Below are 17392 nucleotides of genomic sequence, written 5' to 3'. Positions count from 1 at the left end.
CCATTAGCAGCCCACCCCCAAAAAGATACAAGAAAGGAGGTCTAGCCTCAGCATTCATTAGATATGCAAATTAAAACTCAATGAAAAGTAAAGTAAGTTTAAACAAACAACAAAAAAAGTACGGTTATTTGGGAAACTGGTAGTTTCTTTAAAGGTTAAATATTCCAAGCATATGGGGCATGTCTTTAATCCCACCACTGAGAGGCAGAGGCAGGCACCATGCCTGGCCAAGTACCTATTATTAAATTATCATTTAATTACTAAAATTCTTAGTTAAGGGTCAATTATTATTTCTTTGTCTATAGCATTAATAAAATTCCTATATTAAACTACCTGGGCTAGTGTAACAGAATTGCATATCTCAATCAAATGACTGCCTATATTTTCACTCATCCACTACAGAAAAGTCTTCTTCCTAAGTACTACATAGAAGCTATCACAATAAAACATCATCCAAAATCCAATTTGGACAAAGATGTCTTTTAAAACATGTTTTATTAGTAGCCAGGTGATGGTGGCACATGACTTTAATCCCAGCAATTAGAGGCAGAGGCAGGTGGATATCTGAGTTTGTGGTCAGCCTGTTCTACAGAGTGAGTTCCAGGACAGCCAAAGCTACACAGAGTAACCCTGTCTGGAAAAAAAGAAAACCTATTTACTAACTAGCATCATATTAACTGTTCAGTGTATGTTGAGGTAACTGAGTCTTTACCAACTATCCCAGCAAAACTTATTTGAGGTTGAGATCCTTAAAAGAATGATTACATTTATTTATTAGGCAGGTGCATTCATACCACAGAGTGTGTGTGTGGGTGCATGCATGAGTGCCTGTGTAGGTGAGAGAACGAACAACTTACAGGAGCTGGTTCTCTCTTCCCACCGTTATGGGTCCCAGGGATCCAAAGCTCCTTGTTAGGCTGGGCGGCATGCCCTTTATTTGATGAGTCATCTCCCTAGCACTAGGTTGAAATCTTAAATAAAAGACCAGTCAACTTAAATAATCCTCAAGTCCTTTGGAAGCACAATTAATGAGTTTCTGGTACTGCTAAAATACAAGCAAAAATTCCATTATAATAAACAGAGGTTTGTAATTTTCGATATAAAATATTACATTAAAATATATTTTTCAGGTGGGCAGTGGTGATGCACACCTTTAGTCCCAGAACTTGGGAGACAGAGGCAGACAGATCTCAGTGAGTTCAAGGCCAGCCTGGTCTATACAATAAGTTCCAGGACAGCTGGGACTGTTGCACAGAGAAACCCTATCTTGAAAAACCAAATATATTTTCTTTTTCAATTGCCATAGGCTTGTTTTTGTTCATTACTTAACCTGTAATGTTATTGGCATGTGTACTCATACAGGTGTTATATGCACACACATGTGCATGTGAACAGTAGAGCACACCGGGGCCAGAGGCCAACCTTTGGTGGAGCCATCAACCTTGTGTTTTCAAGCAATGTCTTTTCCTAAGACCTGGCACTTACCCACTGAATAGGCTGTCAGGGATCCACCCGCCTTCAGCTCCCCAGCACTAGGATTACAAACATACACCACCTTGCCTGGCTTTTTATGTGGGTCCTGAGAATGGAATTCAAGTCTTCATGCTTGAATAGCAAGCACTTTACCAACTAAGCTAACTCCCCAGCTCCCTATAATAGTTCTAATGGTAAGTTTTCAAAACTACAAAGAAGTTAACTCCATACTAAGTTACACATCTTTAACAGATTAAATTAAAGCAATATTTATATATGTGATACTTTATTAGACAAATGTATCATAGATTTTAGCACAATTTTCTCAGTAAATTCTTTGTTCATATGCCACTTTCTGATTAAAATATTAATCATCATTTAAAAAAAAAAGTAAAACCAAACCAACAAATATCATGAAGCTAAAGTTTCAGGCAAGAATGGCCAGTTGAAGGATCTGTCTGCCATGCCAATACTCACCTGTAGGGGGATTGGAAGAAATAACAGGGGGAGTTGGAGAAGTGAAGCCATCAGCAAGGGTCTGTGCACCCCCAGCAGCAGCATCTGGGGCAGTGGAGGAAGGGACAGTAGCAGGAACAAGAGGAGTAGGGACAGATGCAGAAGTAGCAGGAAGGGGAGGAGTGCCAGCAGAGCCAGCGGGGGCTGATGGGAAAGAGGAGTAAGAGGCAGCATTAATAAGGCAGTCATATTAGCATTAGAAAAAGCATTGGAATATTAAGAGTATTCAGCACTGAAAACTAGCCAAAAGAATAAAGCATTGAAAAAAGAATGGTTAAGGTTATTTATGTGAGCAACAAATAATTCAAGATGCCCAGGGAGTAAAGAAAAATGTTAATTAGCAAAAAAACAATCCTTCCTTTTTTACCTGTAAGCAACCTAGGAAAAAACTTTCCTACATGTTACTTTTTATAATGACATGTCTAAGTATATAAAACTATAGTACCTTTAAAAAGCAACAATATATTATTAGAATTACAACATGAGTCAAAAAAAGACACATATTCCAGATAATATCTTATTAGTTAAAAAAACAACTAAAAATTCACAAAATTTTTCATGATTTTTGTAAAAAGATATTGTCTATTTGCATTACTGTAATTAAATACACTGTTTTGTTTTTTGAAGACAAAATTCTTGCTACCTAACCCATTGGTTCCTAGAGTCTCCTGGCTCAGCCTATGCATGCTAGATTCCAGGCATGCACCACTACCTACTATGTGATATTCTATCTTGCTGGGTTTGGAGTTTGTGGGGGATTATTTTTTTTTGGGGGGGGGAGGTTCCCAAAACAGGGTTTCCCTGTGAAGCCTGGCTGTCCTGGAACTTGCTCTGTAGACAAGGCTGGCCTTAAACTCTGATACCTATCTCCTCTGCCTCTGCCTCTGCCTCTGCCTCCTGAGTACTGGGCTAAAGGCATGCGCCAACATACCCAGCTCATTCTGCTAGGTTTTAATAAAGATTTTTATTTACACATGTGTAAGCCTAAAAGACTTTACATGTGCCATCTACATGTAGGTGTACAGAGGCCAGAAGACAGTGTTGGGTCACCTGGAGCCAGAGTCACAGTGGGTGCTGAAACCAAACCTGGGTCTTTCTACAAGAGTAGTAAGGGCTCTTAATCAATGAACTGTCATCCCTGCAGCCACTATCTTGATGTTTTTGTGTTCATGCTTTTAAAACTAAATTCAATCTCTGTGTTTTCAAATCAAACAACTATATTTTTCTGTTTCAGGGAGGAGGGGAAATAGTTTTTCAGTAACTACTGAATTACAATACTCCTTTAAATTTACATCTCTCATCCTTTGTTACCAAAATGATCCTCAAACCATGTCCTCACTATTTCCAAGGAAATGTACTGTTGCAATACTAACTGAAACCAAAAAAGGAACTCATCCCATAATGAATATGAAACTTCAAGGCACCAAATGAACTAACACTAAAGACATAAAAGTGACAGACAAGCAAAGAGACAGCAGAACAATTAAGATCACTGGACAGAAATAACAAATGTATGCAGACTTCCTAATACTTATGGAGTGCTAAGGGAATATTTAAAATCTTTATTAAGAGGAAAAGCCATCTGTAGGAGACTCTAGACTCAATAGCCAGAAACATACTCATGGTGGGTGCATGTGCACACACATACAAGAAAACTCTCTCTAATTCAATGACAAACTGAATTCAAATTGACAAAAGAAAACAAAATAAATGATCACTAATGCTTTACCTGGGAAGACGCTGGGAGGAGATGGAGTAGGAACAGCGATAGGAACGCCCACACTCCCACTTCCACTGTTCTCCCGACTGCTGCTCCGACTACTTGGGTGGCTTCCTCCACTACTCCCACTGCTGCTGAAGAAGTAAGAGCCACCAAAGTGAGTATAGAGAACAGGAGATCAGGATTGCCATGTACTTCTGAAATGGACATTGCCACAAGAAATAAAATTCAAAAAGCTTCCATTTCAAACATGAATTCTTAATAAATAAGGAGAAAAATCTGAGTTCACTGAACTTGTTTTGATACCTAATTATGAGATCTAATAAATTTTTAAAAAACCCTCTGTAAATGTAAGGGCAAATTGTTCATGCTTAATACATTAAAATAATATTTTATATCCTGGTTTAATACCTATCGAAGAAACTTATAGTAAGTTTTACTAGATTATTTTATTTCAGTTTGTAATGGCATGGTGATATACTAACATTTTAATATGGATAGTTTTTCATCTGTAAATTTCCACCAAAAAAATTACTTGCAATTTTCATTCCTGGTTAGTAACATTTTTTAATTAAGTTTTATCTCTGTTGGTAAGTTTCTACTTTAAGATGTCTTTTTCACCTTCCTGACTGCTCAAAGTTGCATCAGAGCATGAGGAGAGAGAAGAAGAATCAGATGAGGTTTGGGAGAGTAGAGTGAGAAAAAGAACTTAGTGCTTGGAAAATGAGAGAGGTTTAGATTTAACTGAAGTTATCTCAACAGATTATGGTACTCTGACCATCATGTTTTGCGCTGAGGTAGAGAAAATACCTGTAAGTTCGATTTCTTTGATTCACAGAAGCTGTCCTCACAGGGCTCTGCTGCGAGGGAGCCATATTACGGGTTGGGCTAGGTACGTAATCATTTGGTACCACTGGAGGACGCACTGGCTCCAGTGTGCGATAGGGGGAGTGCCGCCTACAAAAAGAAGAGCGTATGTATTGTGTGATTAATCAAGTTTCGGCACAGTAAATTCAGAGTTGCCAGTGAAATACAACTTGTAAGCAGAAATAGGAAATGTGGTTTAACCCAGCTATCAATTAGTCTTTCCTACAGTACAACTCTTCCACCATTACAGAGAGTTCTGGTGAATATGTAGTGTAAATTTCAGTGTCCAACCTCATTTACCTGTGCTAATGTAATTTTGTTCATTTATTCACAGAAAACACAAAGTTTCCATTATTTAAGCCAATGTTTTCTAGATCTACTCTTTTCATAGAAGAATTTGAATTATTTTAGATTCATGTCAAAATCTCCCAAATGTACTGAGTGAATGCACTAATTATCTTCTTCTCCTCTCTCTCCCTAACCAAAGATATTTATTAATATTAATACAGATGACAAATCTATGTTTTTGGAGTCACAACCTCCACATGATGATTAATACCAGCCATAACTCATTCCCCTTTTTATACACTAAACACACAGAAATTAAAGACGTTGGTACTTCAAAATACATAACTTCACTTCATTTTCCACTTTTACAACCTTTCTCCTTCAACTTCACCTCAATTTCTTTGCTATTTCCTCCTCAGAGGTCAACATTGATAGGAAATTTTAAAAGACTACCTATGTCCTTCTATCTTAGTTAAACTGTAAAACCCAAACCAGACAATGTTACTAACAAGTTGTTTCCCTTTTTCCAAATTTTCCTTCCAAAGAAAGAAAATGAAAAAACAAAGAAAAGAAACAACAGGCTATAAAGTGCTGCCCGGAGCACTGCCTGGCACTCATTCAAGTCTTGTTCTCAAGGGGCCAAATCCTTCAGGGACAATGACATCTTGCAGTTGAGATTAGGTCTTTAAAAGAATCTGACATCCCAAGATATGAAAATTTGAAAGTTTTCTTCTCTTGCAAGAGAATGCTGCTCATGTGGCTCTTGTATCTCTCAGTATTTCACTCCCAACCAGGTTTCCAGAGTTTCTTTAAGTACTGCTTTCCTGGCCACTCACTTTCACTGACTTTGAACCCGTTGGTGGCCCTAGAACTCTGGAACTCTCTTCTCAAAATCACAGAGATCCACCTGCCTCTCCCTCCCGAGTGCTGGAATTAAAGGGCTGTGCCTCTACCGAACAAATGAGATTATTTTCAAAGGCACTGTTGCCTCTGCTTTCCTTGGGTATTGCTCAATAAACAATTAACAGGCCGAGCGCTGTTTTTGGCACATGCCTTTAACCCCAGCACTGGGAGACAGAAGCAGGCAGATCTCTGTGAGTTCAAGGCCAACCTGGTCTACAAAGCAAGTTCCTGGACAGGCTCCAAAGCTACACAGAGAAACCCTGTCTTGAAAAACTAAAAAGAAAAACAAACAAAAAATTAATAAACAAAACAATTAACAATTCAAAATAAGTAAAAGACACTATATGTGCTATGTCAAAAGGAAATATTTTTAAAAATTCAAGCATATTTGAAATTACAATACATATATAAATCTATGTATGCATATATATCAGAAAATTTCTAAAGTCTACTTTTGACAATGTTTCTCACACACTAAAATGTTCCATTCTATCTTCACTAACTGTGAGATATACAGAATATCAATGATACAAACAAGGTTAAAAAAAATTAAACAGGAGGAAGAGGAATAATATGGTGACCAGTCAAAGACTAAAGAAAACAGCCCATGATCACCAAATGGACAATGGAATTTTGCCACTCTGGTCTCCAATGAGCAGCTGAATTCCTACTAATACCCAAGAAAATGCATTACTGGTACAAGAGTACATGAGTTCAAAATCTGAGTGCAAAAGAAATTTTAATTCTACTAGAGACTTGATAACAAAATTAACTTCAACCCTTACAAATCCCATTAGGCAGTGCACCTGAGGAAATGTAAATATGATCTACCAGAAGACAAAGCAAACACTTCCTCAGTAGCCATCATACGCTATACTGTCGTTTTTATTCTACCTTGTAGTTTGTTTTATTTGACCCACCAGATTCTTCCTCTGTATTCTAAGAACAAAAAGATCATTTTAGATAAAGCCTAAACTGGATTACAAGCACAAACCTATAATCCCAGAATCCCAAAATTTGAGGAGTTTCAAGATCAATATGGTCTACACTATTTAGTGACAACACCTGGCTTACAAAGCAGAAATAAATTAATGAAAAGCATCCTACTACTGGGTTTACATTTTTGTCTTGTTTTCTACTGATCAAACTATAATCCCTTTCCAACATTATCCTCCTTTATATTTCAATTTGCCTTTGTCCTACACTAATCCAAGTGCTTGACTGACTGAGTTTTGATGGGGGAGGGCATGTTCTTGTTGTTTGAAGGTTTCCTCATTTCTTTTTTTTTTTAAGAAAATATCACAAAGACAATATTTCTGAAAGCATTCGTCATGTCCTATACATTTTTAAAAACTCCAATTTGTAGTAGAGTAACTCTGGAAAATTGATAGAGGACAAATATCACCCCCTTTACAGATGAAAAAACTAAATTGACAAATTGACTACAGGACCATAGAACAAACAGCAGAGCTACATCAGAATTTCAGTCAACTGGCTTCTGGATTATATCACATCCACTTACTCACAAACCTCAATCATGATAAAGCTAGGATACAGTACAAGAAAAAAGTCACTTTCCTTCCAGGTAGCAATTTATAAAATAAAGTCAACTTCAGAGCCCAAATCAAAGCTCAAAAATATAACAATTACACAGAATATTATGGTCCACATAGCCTAGACATCCCGATAAATGTAACTGTAATATAAAAGGATCATTAAAATTTTCTAAGAAAAAGGAATTAAAGTTAGACTTCACTTTATAATTAACCATGAATTTAGGCTAGGATTTTTTGTTAATTTAAAAATCACTACAAAAATAATTTCTAAATAACCACTTTTAAAGTATAAAGATGTGCTTACCAGAAAAAAAAAAAAGGAAAGGAAGGAAGGAAGGAGAGAGGGTAGAATGGAGGGAGGGAGGGAAGAAGGGGAAGGAGAAAAAAGAAAGACACACAAAGGCAACACTGAAGAAAATAGTCTCCCTACTAATTTACATAGAGGGTTTTTTGTTTGTGTTTTTTTTTAACACAACAGTACATGACATGGTTTTCTATTGCTATTTACTCACCCAAGTGTCCCCTTTCCTGACATAGGGGGACTTGGGGGCTTCTGGGTTGGAGGTGTTGTACGTGGGAGGCCACCAATCTTCATATTCTGGGTACTCACCTAAAAAAAATGTTGAAGAAAACACAACTTAATTTCTATGCAGTAAAACAAAGTGGCATTTGGAAAACAAGGAGGGGAAGGTTTAAATAAGAAAAAAATTGGAGGCCATGCAATTCCTACTCTACTATTCTGTAGTTGTACTCAAAGGACTCTTCCTAAAAGGATTTTCAAATTATTTTAAACTTGTATGTGAAGAATTTATTTGCCATTAGGCCATCACACCAACAGATCACTGGTTAGACTATCTGATATTACACTCAGCTAAAATCAAATAGTATAGCTATAAAAACTTTAGTGGTAACAAAAAATAATTCAATTAGAAACAATAAGCTGCTTAATCAATTTTTCATTTGGGGGATTGTTTCCCTTATATAACAAATATATCAAAAAACATGTTTCCAAGCTAAAAAATATGCAGTTATGCATATGTTCAGCTATAAGTAGAGAATATAAAATGCAGATAAATTGTTATGATATACAAAGAAAAGTTCAGCTCTTTAAACTTGTGAATCACTCTCACAATCAGATTTAATGTTCTCCTTACGAGGAAATCACCTACCTGAACACTGCTAGAAGCTCAAGGCAATGTTAGGGCTGAGGTAACCCATCACTGAGAACACAAAAGCCACTGTCACTGTGTGAGTTCTAGTGGGAATTAAACCCACACAAGCCCAAAGTGAAGGCTAACTGAGGAATGAAACAGTGTGACATAGTCCTAAGTCAGAGATGGACCATGACTGCATTCGTAATTCTATTCCCAACTGAAATTTTAAATACAGAAAAGATGGCAATCTGGGAATAATGATGCCATTAAAGGAGTATGTCAGCCCTTGTACAAAACCCCTAAACATCCAGTGTTCTTATAAGGAGTCAGTAAGAAACACAATGCAATGCAACCTCCCATTGTTTGAGACTACCAAGAGATTAAATTACTATCCACAAAGTAGATTCATACATGTTTTATTTTAAATCCCTAGTATCTTGGATTGCCATCATCACAACACATTTTTTAATAATTTATTTATTCTTATTTTAAGTACATTTGGTGTTTTGCCTACATGAATGTCTGTGTTAGAGTGTCAGATCTTGGAGTTACAGAGAGTTGCTAGCTGCAATGCATCACAACACATTTAAAGAATGAATGAATCTCAAGCTTCTCATTGTACTGTCTTCAGAACTAAAATTTATACTTAAAACATAAAAGGGTAAGATATTTTTATACCACTGAAGTTGGAAGAGACCTACAATTATAATTTTAAAAATACATATTATATATATATATATAAAGAGAGAGAGAGAGAGAGAGAGAGAGAGAGAGAGATTCTCAAGAAGCCCTAGCTAGCCTGAAACACTATAGAGATCAGCCTGTCTCTGCCTCCCAAGTATTGGGATTAAAAATGTGTACCACCACACCTGGCCAATTTTAAAATATAAATTTTATGAAAACAAATCTTAATTATATCAGAGTACTGAGGCTGGCAAAATTAACTCTAACTTGGGTAGATTTTAAGTTCTAAAATAATAATTATTACTTATCCAAATAGGCAAGAAATAATATATCAAGCAATAAATTCTTCAAATGAATAGCCCAGTGAACAAGTTGTGTGTGATGTTAAAACAATCTTTAATGACAAATGGTACCTTTGAAATGTTATTTTTAAAGTAAAGGATTTGTCTGAAATTCTTTTGCTGTTGCTTTTAAACAGTAAATATAAATTATCAAATAAATTATCCTTGTTATCGCCCCTCTTTAATAAGGAGAGGGTATGTGAATTTTATCTTTAAAATGTCAGAAGACACTTTGAAAAACTCAATTCACATTTGAAGAAAACTTTGTAAGTAATATGACAAATAACCACCATAACTTTGAAGAACTGCATGTTTTGACTTATGATACCACAGGGTTTGAGTAGTAACCAAGTCCTTTAAGCTCAACCTTTAACAACATAAAACCCAAAGTTACTATAAGTGAGGAGGAAGAAGTGAACCAAACACTAAACTACAATTCAATTTGCTAGAATAAGGAAGGAAAAGGAGCAAGAACAGAAAAAAGAATATGAGAATTTTATTCTATATATGGGATAGCTAAGATACTTGAAAATAACTTTCCAACTATAATTTAGTTTAGGTTTTAATATGCAAGGTGCTTTTATTTAAGTTGCAGTAACTTCTCTAAGTCTCCAAATCTACCTTAATAATAGAGTAAAATAATCTTTTAGTTAAAATTGGGTGGGCACATGTAAACAAAAATGAGTACATTTTATAATCTATAAAATCCTCAACTGTTTGGTTAATGGGTTGGAAAAGCAATAAATCACTTACGAATCTGAGTCCCTATGTAATGTCCAAACCACCTAATCGCATTCATCACTGACACTGTGCTACTCTCTATTAAACTAAGTTTATCACTATTTTCTCAAGGGAATTTTCCTCTGTGCTACATAAAACAAGTAGTGTAGAAAACAAGAATACAAAAAAATTAAGAAAATAGTAATGTGACAAAAATACTTCATTTCTTTATAAAGGGTAAATTTAAAAATGTAACGGAGTAGTTCAAAACTAAAATACTTTATTCAAGAATTCCTTAGTGAATAGATATCGTGATCTTAAAAGAAACTTTGAGGTGTTTTAGAAACATATTTCCTGACAATTAGCAAAACATCTGGCTAAATTATGCTTATGGTAGAAGACAACATGTGCGAGCGTGCTTGTGTGCATGTACACACCATCAACGTCAAAAAGGAAAACAAAAACTTCATCCATGTTATAACAGTAACTCCTCTTGAAATATGTGTGTGTGTGTGTGCTGTAACCATTCTTCTTGATGTGTACATACATGTGTGCCTGAGTGTGTGTATATATACACACCTGCAGGTACATGCATACCACAGGGTACATGCATACCACAGGGTACATGTAAAAGTCAGACAAGAATCTTTGGGTATAATTCTCACCTTTTCCCACCTTGTTTGAAACAGGATCACTTTGCTGCTGAGTATACCAGACTACCTGGTGTACAAACTTCTAGAGCTCATGTCTCCGTTTCCCATCTCCCTGTATGGGGCACTGGGATTACAGATGTTTATGCTACTGTCATGCTCTGTTCATGTACACTGCTTGATGTTTACTCAGCAACAAAATAGCTAACATGGTTACCTGTCAAAATATGCTTCCATCATTAAGTGAGAAATTACCACAGGTTCACTGCAAATGGAAATAATTGACCAGAGAATACAGCAAGGTGGTAGAGTACTTGTCTAGCATGTTTATACAATGCTCTGCAGCCAAAGGGGGGTGGGGTTTTAGCTCTGAATTTTTCTAAAGCTGACCAGCACTATTTCTGAAGCTGGTCAGCCCAGTATCTCTAGCTCACCAGTGGGATCACCTGTGATATGCAATCTTATACTGATAGATGACCTGCTTCAACTGAACAGTGACAGATGCATTCTAAAATGATTTGTGATGTAGCTTTCAGCTGTCAACCACTTGCCAGACTACTATATACAAGAAAAAGGGCTCAAGAGGAAAGAATAAAGTGATCTATAAAAGGACTATATGAGTCATATTTAAAAGATGGCTCTAAGCCGGGCGGTGGTGGCACACGCCTTTAATCCCAGCACTCAGGAGGCAGAGGCAAGTGGATCTCTGTGAGTTCAAGACCAGCCTGGTCTACAAGAGCTAGTTCCAGGACAGCCTTCCAAAGCCACAGAGAAACCCTCTCTGTCTCGAAAAACCAAAAAAAAAAAGAAAAAAAGAAAGAAAAAAGATGGCTCTATAAATAAGTAAATTTTTTTAAAAGGTAGCAGTAGTAATGTGGAAAAATTTGTTAGGGGAAGGTGGTGTATGACTTTTTCTAGGAAGGTATGAACAAATGTCTATTCATCCCAAATAAGACACATGGTAATAACCGACTGAAAATACGGTTTTATCCATGTCTGGCTCCATGAACTGATGAATTTAGCTGGAATTACAGAAGCATGAGTGAGGGGTTGCTTACAGAGCACGACAACTTACAGGCAACTATACCATCCACTAGAGTCTCCTCCAGAAACTGTTAAGCACTTGTTTATCCTTAAGGAGGACAAGGACCTGATGAGCAAACTCACTGTCCCTTGAGCTCTCCTCACCAGTCCAAGAGGGATGTTAGTGAGCCCACATGGGTAACTGCTCTGAATCACGGTGGTGATGGCCATATCCAGACTAACATTTCACAGAGAACCTGAGCTGAGTGGAGACAAAGCGGAGGGTGGGAAGGAGGAAAAGGAAAAAGACCAGGTGTTGTAGCACATGTCTGGAATTCCACCATTTGGAGATTGAGACAGAAGATAGAGTTCAAGGCCGGCCAGCCTCAGCTACACAATGAGTTTGAAGCCAGCTTGGACTAACATGAGACCCTAAAGAGAAAGGATCTGGGGCTAAGGATGTAGAATCAGTAGTTCATACTGAGTTCATACTTAATATGCTCAAAGCCCTGGGTTTGATAATCTATCTTTTAAAAAATGGATTTAAATACAGAGGAAAAAAGAGGACTATGAATAATTTTATCTATATAAGGATTAGAGGAAAGGGGGAAACAGGTAAAGCCCATAACTTCCTGCCTAACATTATCCTTCGTTATAGTGTGCCATCTAGTATACCAGTACTATACTAGTACAATCCTTTGGGATTCCAGTGTGAAACTTTTTGGTTCAAAGAAGAAAAATGTTGGGGTATCTTATCCAAGCATAATACATATGGGATCTTCCTAGGAAGCCCTCAGGGAACCTATCTCTTGCATGAAAACAGACATTCAAGGAGAAGAAAGCAAGATAGCCCAACCTAGAGAAAAGAAGCATGGAGAATGGCTTAGACAACAGACTAAACATTAAGAGACAGGATCAGCCTATTTCTTCAGTTACTATTTCTGGGTATTGCTACCACTTGTAGGTTAACAGACCAAAAACCAAAATTTGAATACTGCCTACTTTTTTTTTTTGGTCTAGTTCACTGTGATTTAGCCATTTTAAACAGAAGGAACCTTCCCACAATTCCACATACCTAGGTTACCAGCAATGGAAGGGCTTGGAGCTTGTTCACTTGTGTGACTTGTCAGATCGACCTGCCATAACCAGGCAAACTTTTTATGCCCATGGTTAATTCTACATAATACAGTCATCCTGTCTGCTTATCACTAACTACATTCAAGATATGGCGAACTACAGAGTAACAACAACAAAAATACATTTGAAAGGAAATCACAAAATTTGGCTAAGAAAAAAAAAAGAAATGCATAATAAGTTTGATCAAAATCGTTTTTATCGGGGGGCCGGAGAGATGACTCAGCAGTTAAGAGCACTGACTGTTCTTCCAGAGGTCCTGAGTTCAATTCCCGGCAAACACACACATGGTGGCTCACAACCACCTTGAATGAGATCTGGTGCCCTCTGCTGGCGTGCAGGCAGAAGACTGTATACATAATAAAATCTTTAAAAAAAAAAAAAAAAAGTTTGAAAAAGAGAATATTTTAAAAAAAAAAAAAAATCATTCTTATCAAAATAGACCGTATTTGATAGGCTTCTTGAATACAATTGAAATGTTTTTATCATGGATCCCTCAAAACACTAATACACAGGCCGCACAACAGGAAACAGTACCTTGCTTTGTTTGGGTGTACATGGTTTATTTGGTTGGTTGGTTGGCTTCTAGTGCTAGAGATTGAACCAGGGCCCTCTACATGCTAGGCAAGTGCTTTAGCACTGAGAAACGCCTTCCAGACCCTATTCTCTAATTCTTAATTTGTATTTTTTAAACATTATCATGAACTTTGGATGTTGTGCATACAAATAATATTCACCTTTTAAAAAGACTTAACATGAGTTTATATTGAAATATATTGTATACAACCATTTTAAAAAGACTATTTTGTAAAATGTACTGCAACTTAAAAAAAGCATATGATGGCATTTTTTGCTTCAATTTTTTTATATTAGAAGTCAAAAGATAATTACATATTGTTAACAAACCATATAATAGAGCACACCATTTATAGAATAAAAAGCTATTACACAGGGGGAGGGTTAAATAAAGCATATTAGTTGGCCCTCCAATCAATAGCAAAATTTCCACATTTATAAAGACCCAGCTAATTTTATCTCATAACACTTTACAACAGTTTAACATATTTCAGTTTCACAAAAGCACCCATTCATTCAGCAAATGCTAATCACCTAATGTGTGTTTGGTACTGTTCTAGGCACAAAGAACAGGGCAATGAACAAAATAGACAAAAATACCTACCCTCAGGGAACATGAAGACACAAAACAAAGTTGCTAGACCAAACTAAATAGAGAGGACTAATTTGTTCATTTTAAAAGGCCAAATGAAAACTCTTTACTCCCCATATGTAATATTCTACATAAGAACACAGAATGGAAATCCAGCCCTGGGATCTCTTACCTTAAATCTAAGCAACCACTTAATGCATAAATGGAGCAAATAAAAGAGGTAAGGAAAAAAAGCATTGAAAGGTTAGTTGGAACTTCAGGATGTGAAGACAAAAGAAAGAAAACAAAGAAAAACAAGTTACGCAATCAGCATTAACAAAATAATGTCTCAGTAGATCATAGAAAGAGTGATTAAAGCAGAATGTGTCATGAACAGGAGTCTCTTTGATGACATAAGACACTGTTTTATTCAACACTTTAACTCCTTTAAAGAGTTCTTCAAATTAATGACCACTAAAGTACAAACAACAGAGGCTATAGTCCTAAAAGAAAAGGATTTTATTTTAAGGATTAAACAAGAATTACATAAGGAATCACCTTCATTGTATAAACAGGCAAGCACAAACGTGATATTCTATATTACAAGCATCTTCTGGCTGGCACCAGATTCTGGTAGCAGTCTATAACATTCTATCAGCAGCTGTTCGTCTTCAACAAACTTCTCCCAAGTTAAAATGAATTAAATTAACCATTTAGTTATATATCCTATTTTAATAAGTTTTAAATGGTCATTAAGCTATATGTAGGAATCAACTATAAAATCAAATATCAAATTCCAGATAGTAATGCTTATTCAAAACTCTGAATAAACCAGGTATGGAAGTTCACACCTTTAATCCCAGCACTCTGGAGGTAGAGGCAGGATGATCACTTTGAGTTCAAGGTCAGCGTGGCCTACACAATGAGGCAGGCCAGGGCTAAAAGAGTAAGACCCTGTCTTTAAAAAAACAACAAAACCATAACTCGAAATAAAATATTTTTTACAAATAAATTTATAGTTTATGTATTATTTTTTCATAGATAAATATTAAATTTGAATTTACCGATTTCTGGCCAAAATGGTGGTAATATATTTTATATAAATAGATTTGTATCACAAAAAATATCATATGCATGAACTATATAGTTCATAGATAGATATATGTGTATATTTATTTGAAGTCATACGTATTTTTCCAATCACTACTGAAATATAAACTGTAAATAATGTACTTAGCTGTAGCTCCGAATGGTTTTCTACAGGGAAACACCAACTTACAGAAGCTACGCTTTTTCCCAGCTGTAGCTGGCAGGTGTTTTGAAGTGTTGGTGCTAGAATGCAGGGCTTTGTGTGTGAAAAAGCTCATGATCTACCACTGGACCACACTCCCAATACTCCAGAATCTTGATGACAGTACTTCACATGCATAACAGATACTCAATTATCTTTAAAAGATGGCCAAAATATTTAATGTTACAAATTTAAAAGCATTGGAAACAAACAATACTTTGCAACTTTTATCTACACTATTCTTACCCAAAAGGTTGTGATAAAATTATTCAGGAAAAAAAAAAAAAGAAAACAAGATCATGTTTAATAACATATGCTGTTCTGAAAACTAATGCCAAAAGTCTGCTGACAAATTTGAGATAAGAAAAATATTTTAATAATAGGCTGGATGATTTTTCTGTCATATTAAATCATTAAAAGATTAGAACTATACTATACTTGGTCTATGTAAATTAAGCAAATTGCACTAAAAGATGACTGCTTCTAAAAATATAACACTAAAGAAAAACTTAAGGACACAACAGTTAACAGTAGTAAGCAATCTTCACAACTGTGTCAAGATTTGGTCCTTTAGGAAATTCAATAAACTTTAATTTTCTAGGGTTCCACCACAGACTACTACTTTTGGAAACTTGACAAAAATTACACCTACCTTTACTCCATGTCCAATGTCATCTAAAATTGTGTAGTCAATAGGTTTTCGAATATAACGAACTGGTCGCTCAAGGTTGGCTGGTGCAATAATCTTGTGGGTTCTTGAAGTGTTTTTATTAGTAGTCAAAATACCAATTTCTCTTCTTGCAACTTTCTCTTTATGAATATCAACTGTCTGTGGATATAAAGAAGACAACACAAAGACGGTTAGCTCTGATATCAAATGCCTGGAAATTTAATATTGCTTCTTATTCATCTCATAAACCATCATCTCTCTAGACTACTGGCTTTATTCATTTTAACCTACTGCAAGGGCTGCCAAAGCAAACACTCAGATCTAATCTGGCCTCCCACCTGACTTTTATAGTCCACATGGTAGAAGCAGAACTTAACGTATGCATGTGTACACATGTGCAGGTTCACATATCTGTAGTGTGTTCTTGTGGTGGGGTGTACATGTGCATCCTTGTGCATGTGGAGACCAGAAGTAAACCTTGAGTTTCATTTTTCATAAGCTGTCCACCTAGCGTTTTGTTTTGTTTTTTTTTTTGTTTGTTTGTTTTTTGTTTTTTTTTCAGAGAAAGTCTCCCACTGAATATAGGTCTTTCTAATTTGTCTAAGCTGGCTGGCCAACCAGTCCCAGGCATCTGTTTCTGTCTCTCGGCACTGTGATTACAAGTGCACATCACACTCGGCTCTTTACTTGGTTGTGGAGCAAACACTGTACTGAGTCATTTCCCCAACCCATGGTGATCTTTTTCAACAGTTTAAAAATATCAACGTAAGAGTCATGTCATGACATAAGAAAATTATATCAAATTCAAATTTGGGTTTCCATAATTTTATGAGGATATATTGTTCATGTGCTTATATGTCTATAGCTATTTTTAAACTACAGTAGTGCAAATAATCACAACAGAGAATGTACAGCTTGCGAAAATGAAAATAATTAGCTCTTTACAGAAAAAGGCTGCCAGTCACCAGTTTAACATGACAAGTTTTTTCTTTCCATTAAGAATTACCCTTACAGGACAGTAGTGACACACACCTTTAATCAAGTGCCCAGTTTTCAATATCACCACCTTTGTCCTATTAATAGGACTCTGAATCTTTGGAAGCACAGGTTTCTATAGTGATGCTTGCAAAGAATTTTAGGGGTTAAAAAAATAACTTTATCCTAAAATTCTCAAGTTACCAATTTTATGAAAATAAACTCATTTATTAAGAAAAGGTCTCAATAATAGCAATTACCTGGGGCAAGTACATGCTCA

At 36.0% G+C, this 17392-nt stretch overlaps 1 protein-coding gene across 5 annotated transcripts in view; it reads right to left on the bottom strand.

Annotated features, from left to right (window-relative positions):
- Positions 1 to 17392, bottom strand: part of Abi2 (abl interactor 2) — a 75266-nt gene that overhangs the window by 27662 nt on the left and 30212 nt on the right. For 3 of the 5 annotated variants that reach the window (XM_027397025.2, XM_027397022.2, XM_027397024.2), the window contains exons 3-6: positions 16120 to 16296; positions 7836 to 7933; positions 4520 to 4666; positions 3719 to 3843 (exon numbers count right to left, since the gene is read on the bottom strand). In XM_027397025.2, the coding sequence (XP_027252826.1) occupies positions 3719 to 3843; positions 4520 to 4666; positions 7836 to 7933; positions 16120 to 16296 (547 nt within the window). The remainder of the gene's footprint in view (positions 1 to 3718; positions 3844 to 4519; positions 4667 to 7835; positions 7934 to 16119; positions 16297 to 17392) is intronic. The other 2 variants (XM_027397023.2, XM_035440976.1) reach the window with 1 other exon arrangement.

The sequence above is a fragment of the Cricetulus griseus genome, chromosome 2, assembly GCF_003668045.3.
Source record: "Cricetulus griseus strain 17A/GY chromosome 2, alternate assembly CriGri-PICRH-1.0, whole genome shotgun sequence".
Taxonomy (NCBI): domain Eukaryota; kingdom Metazoa; phylum Chordata; class Mammalia; order Rodentia; family Cricetidae; genus Cricetulus; species Cricetulus griseus.
This window is presented reverse-complemented; position numbering and strand designations above follow the sequence as displayed.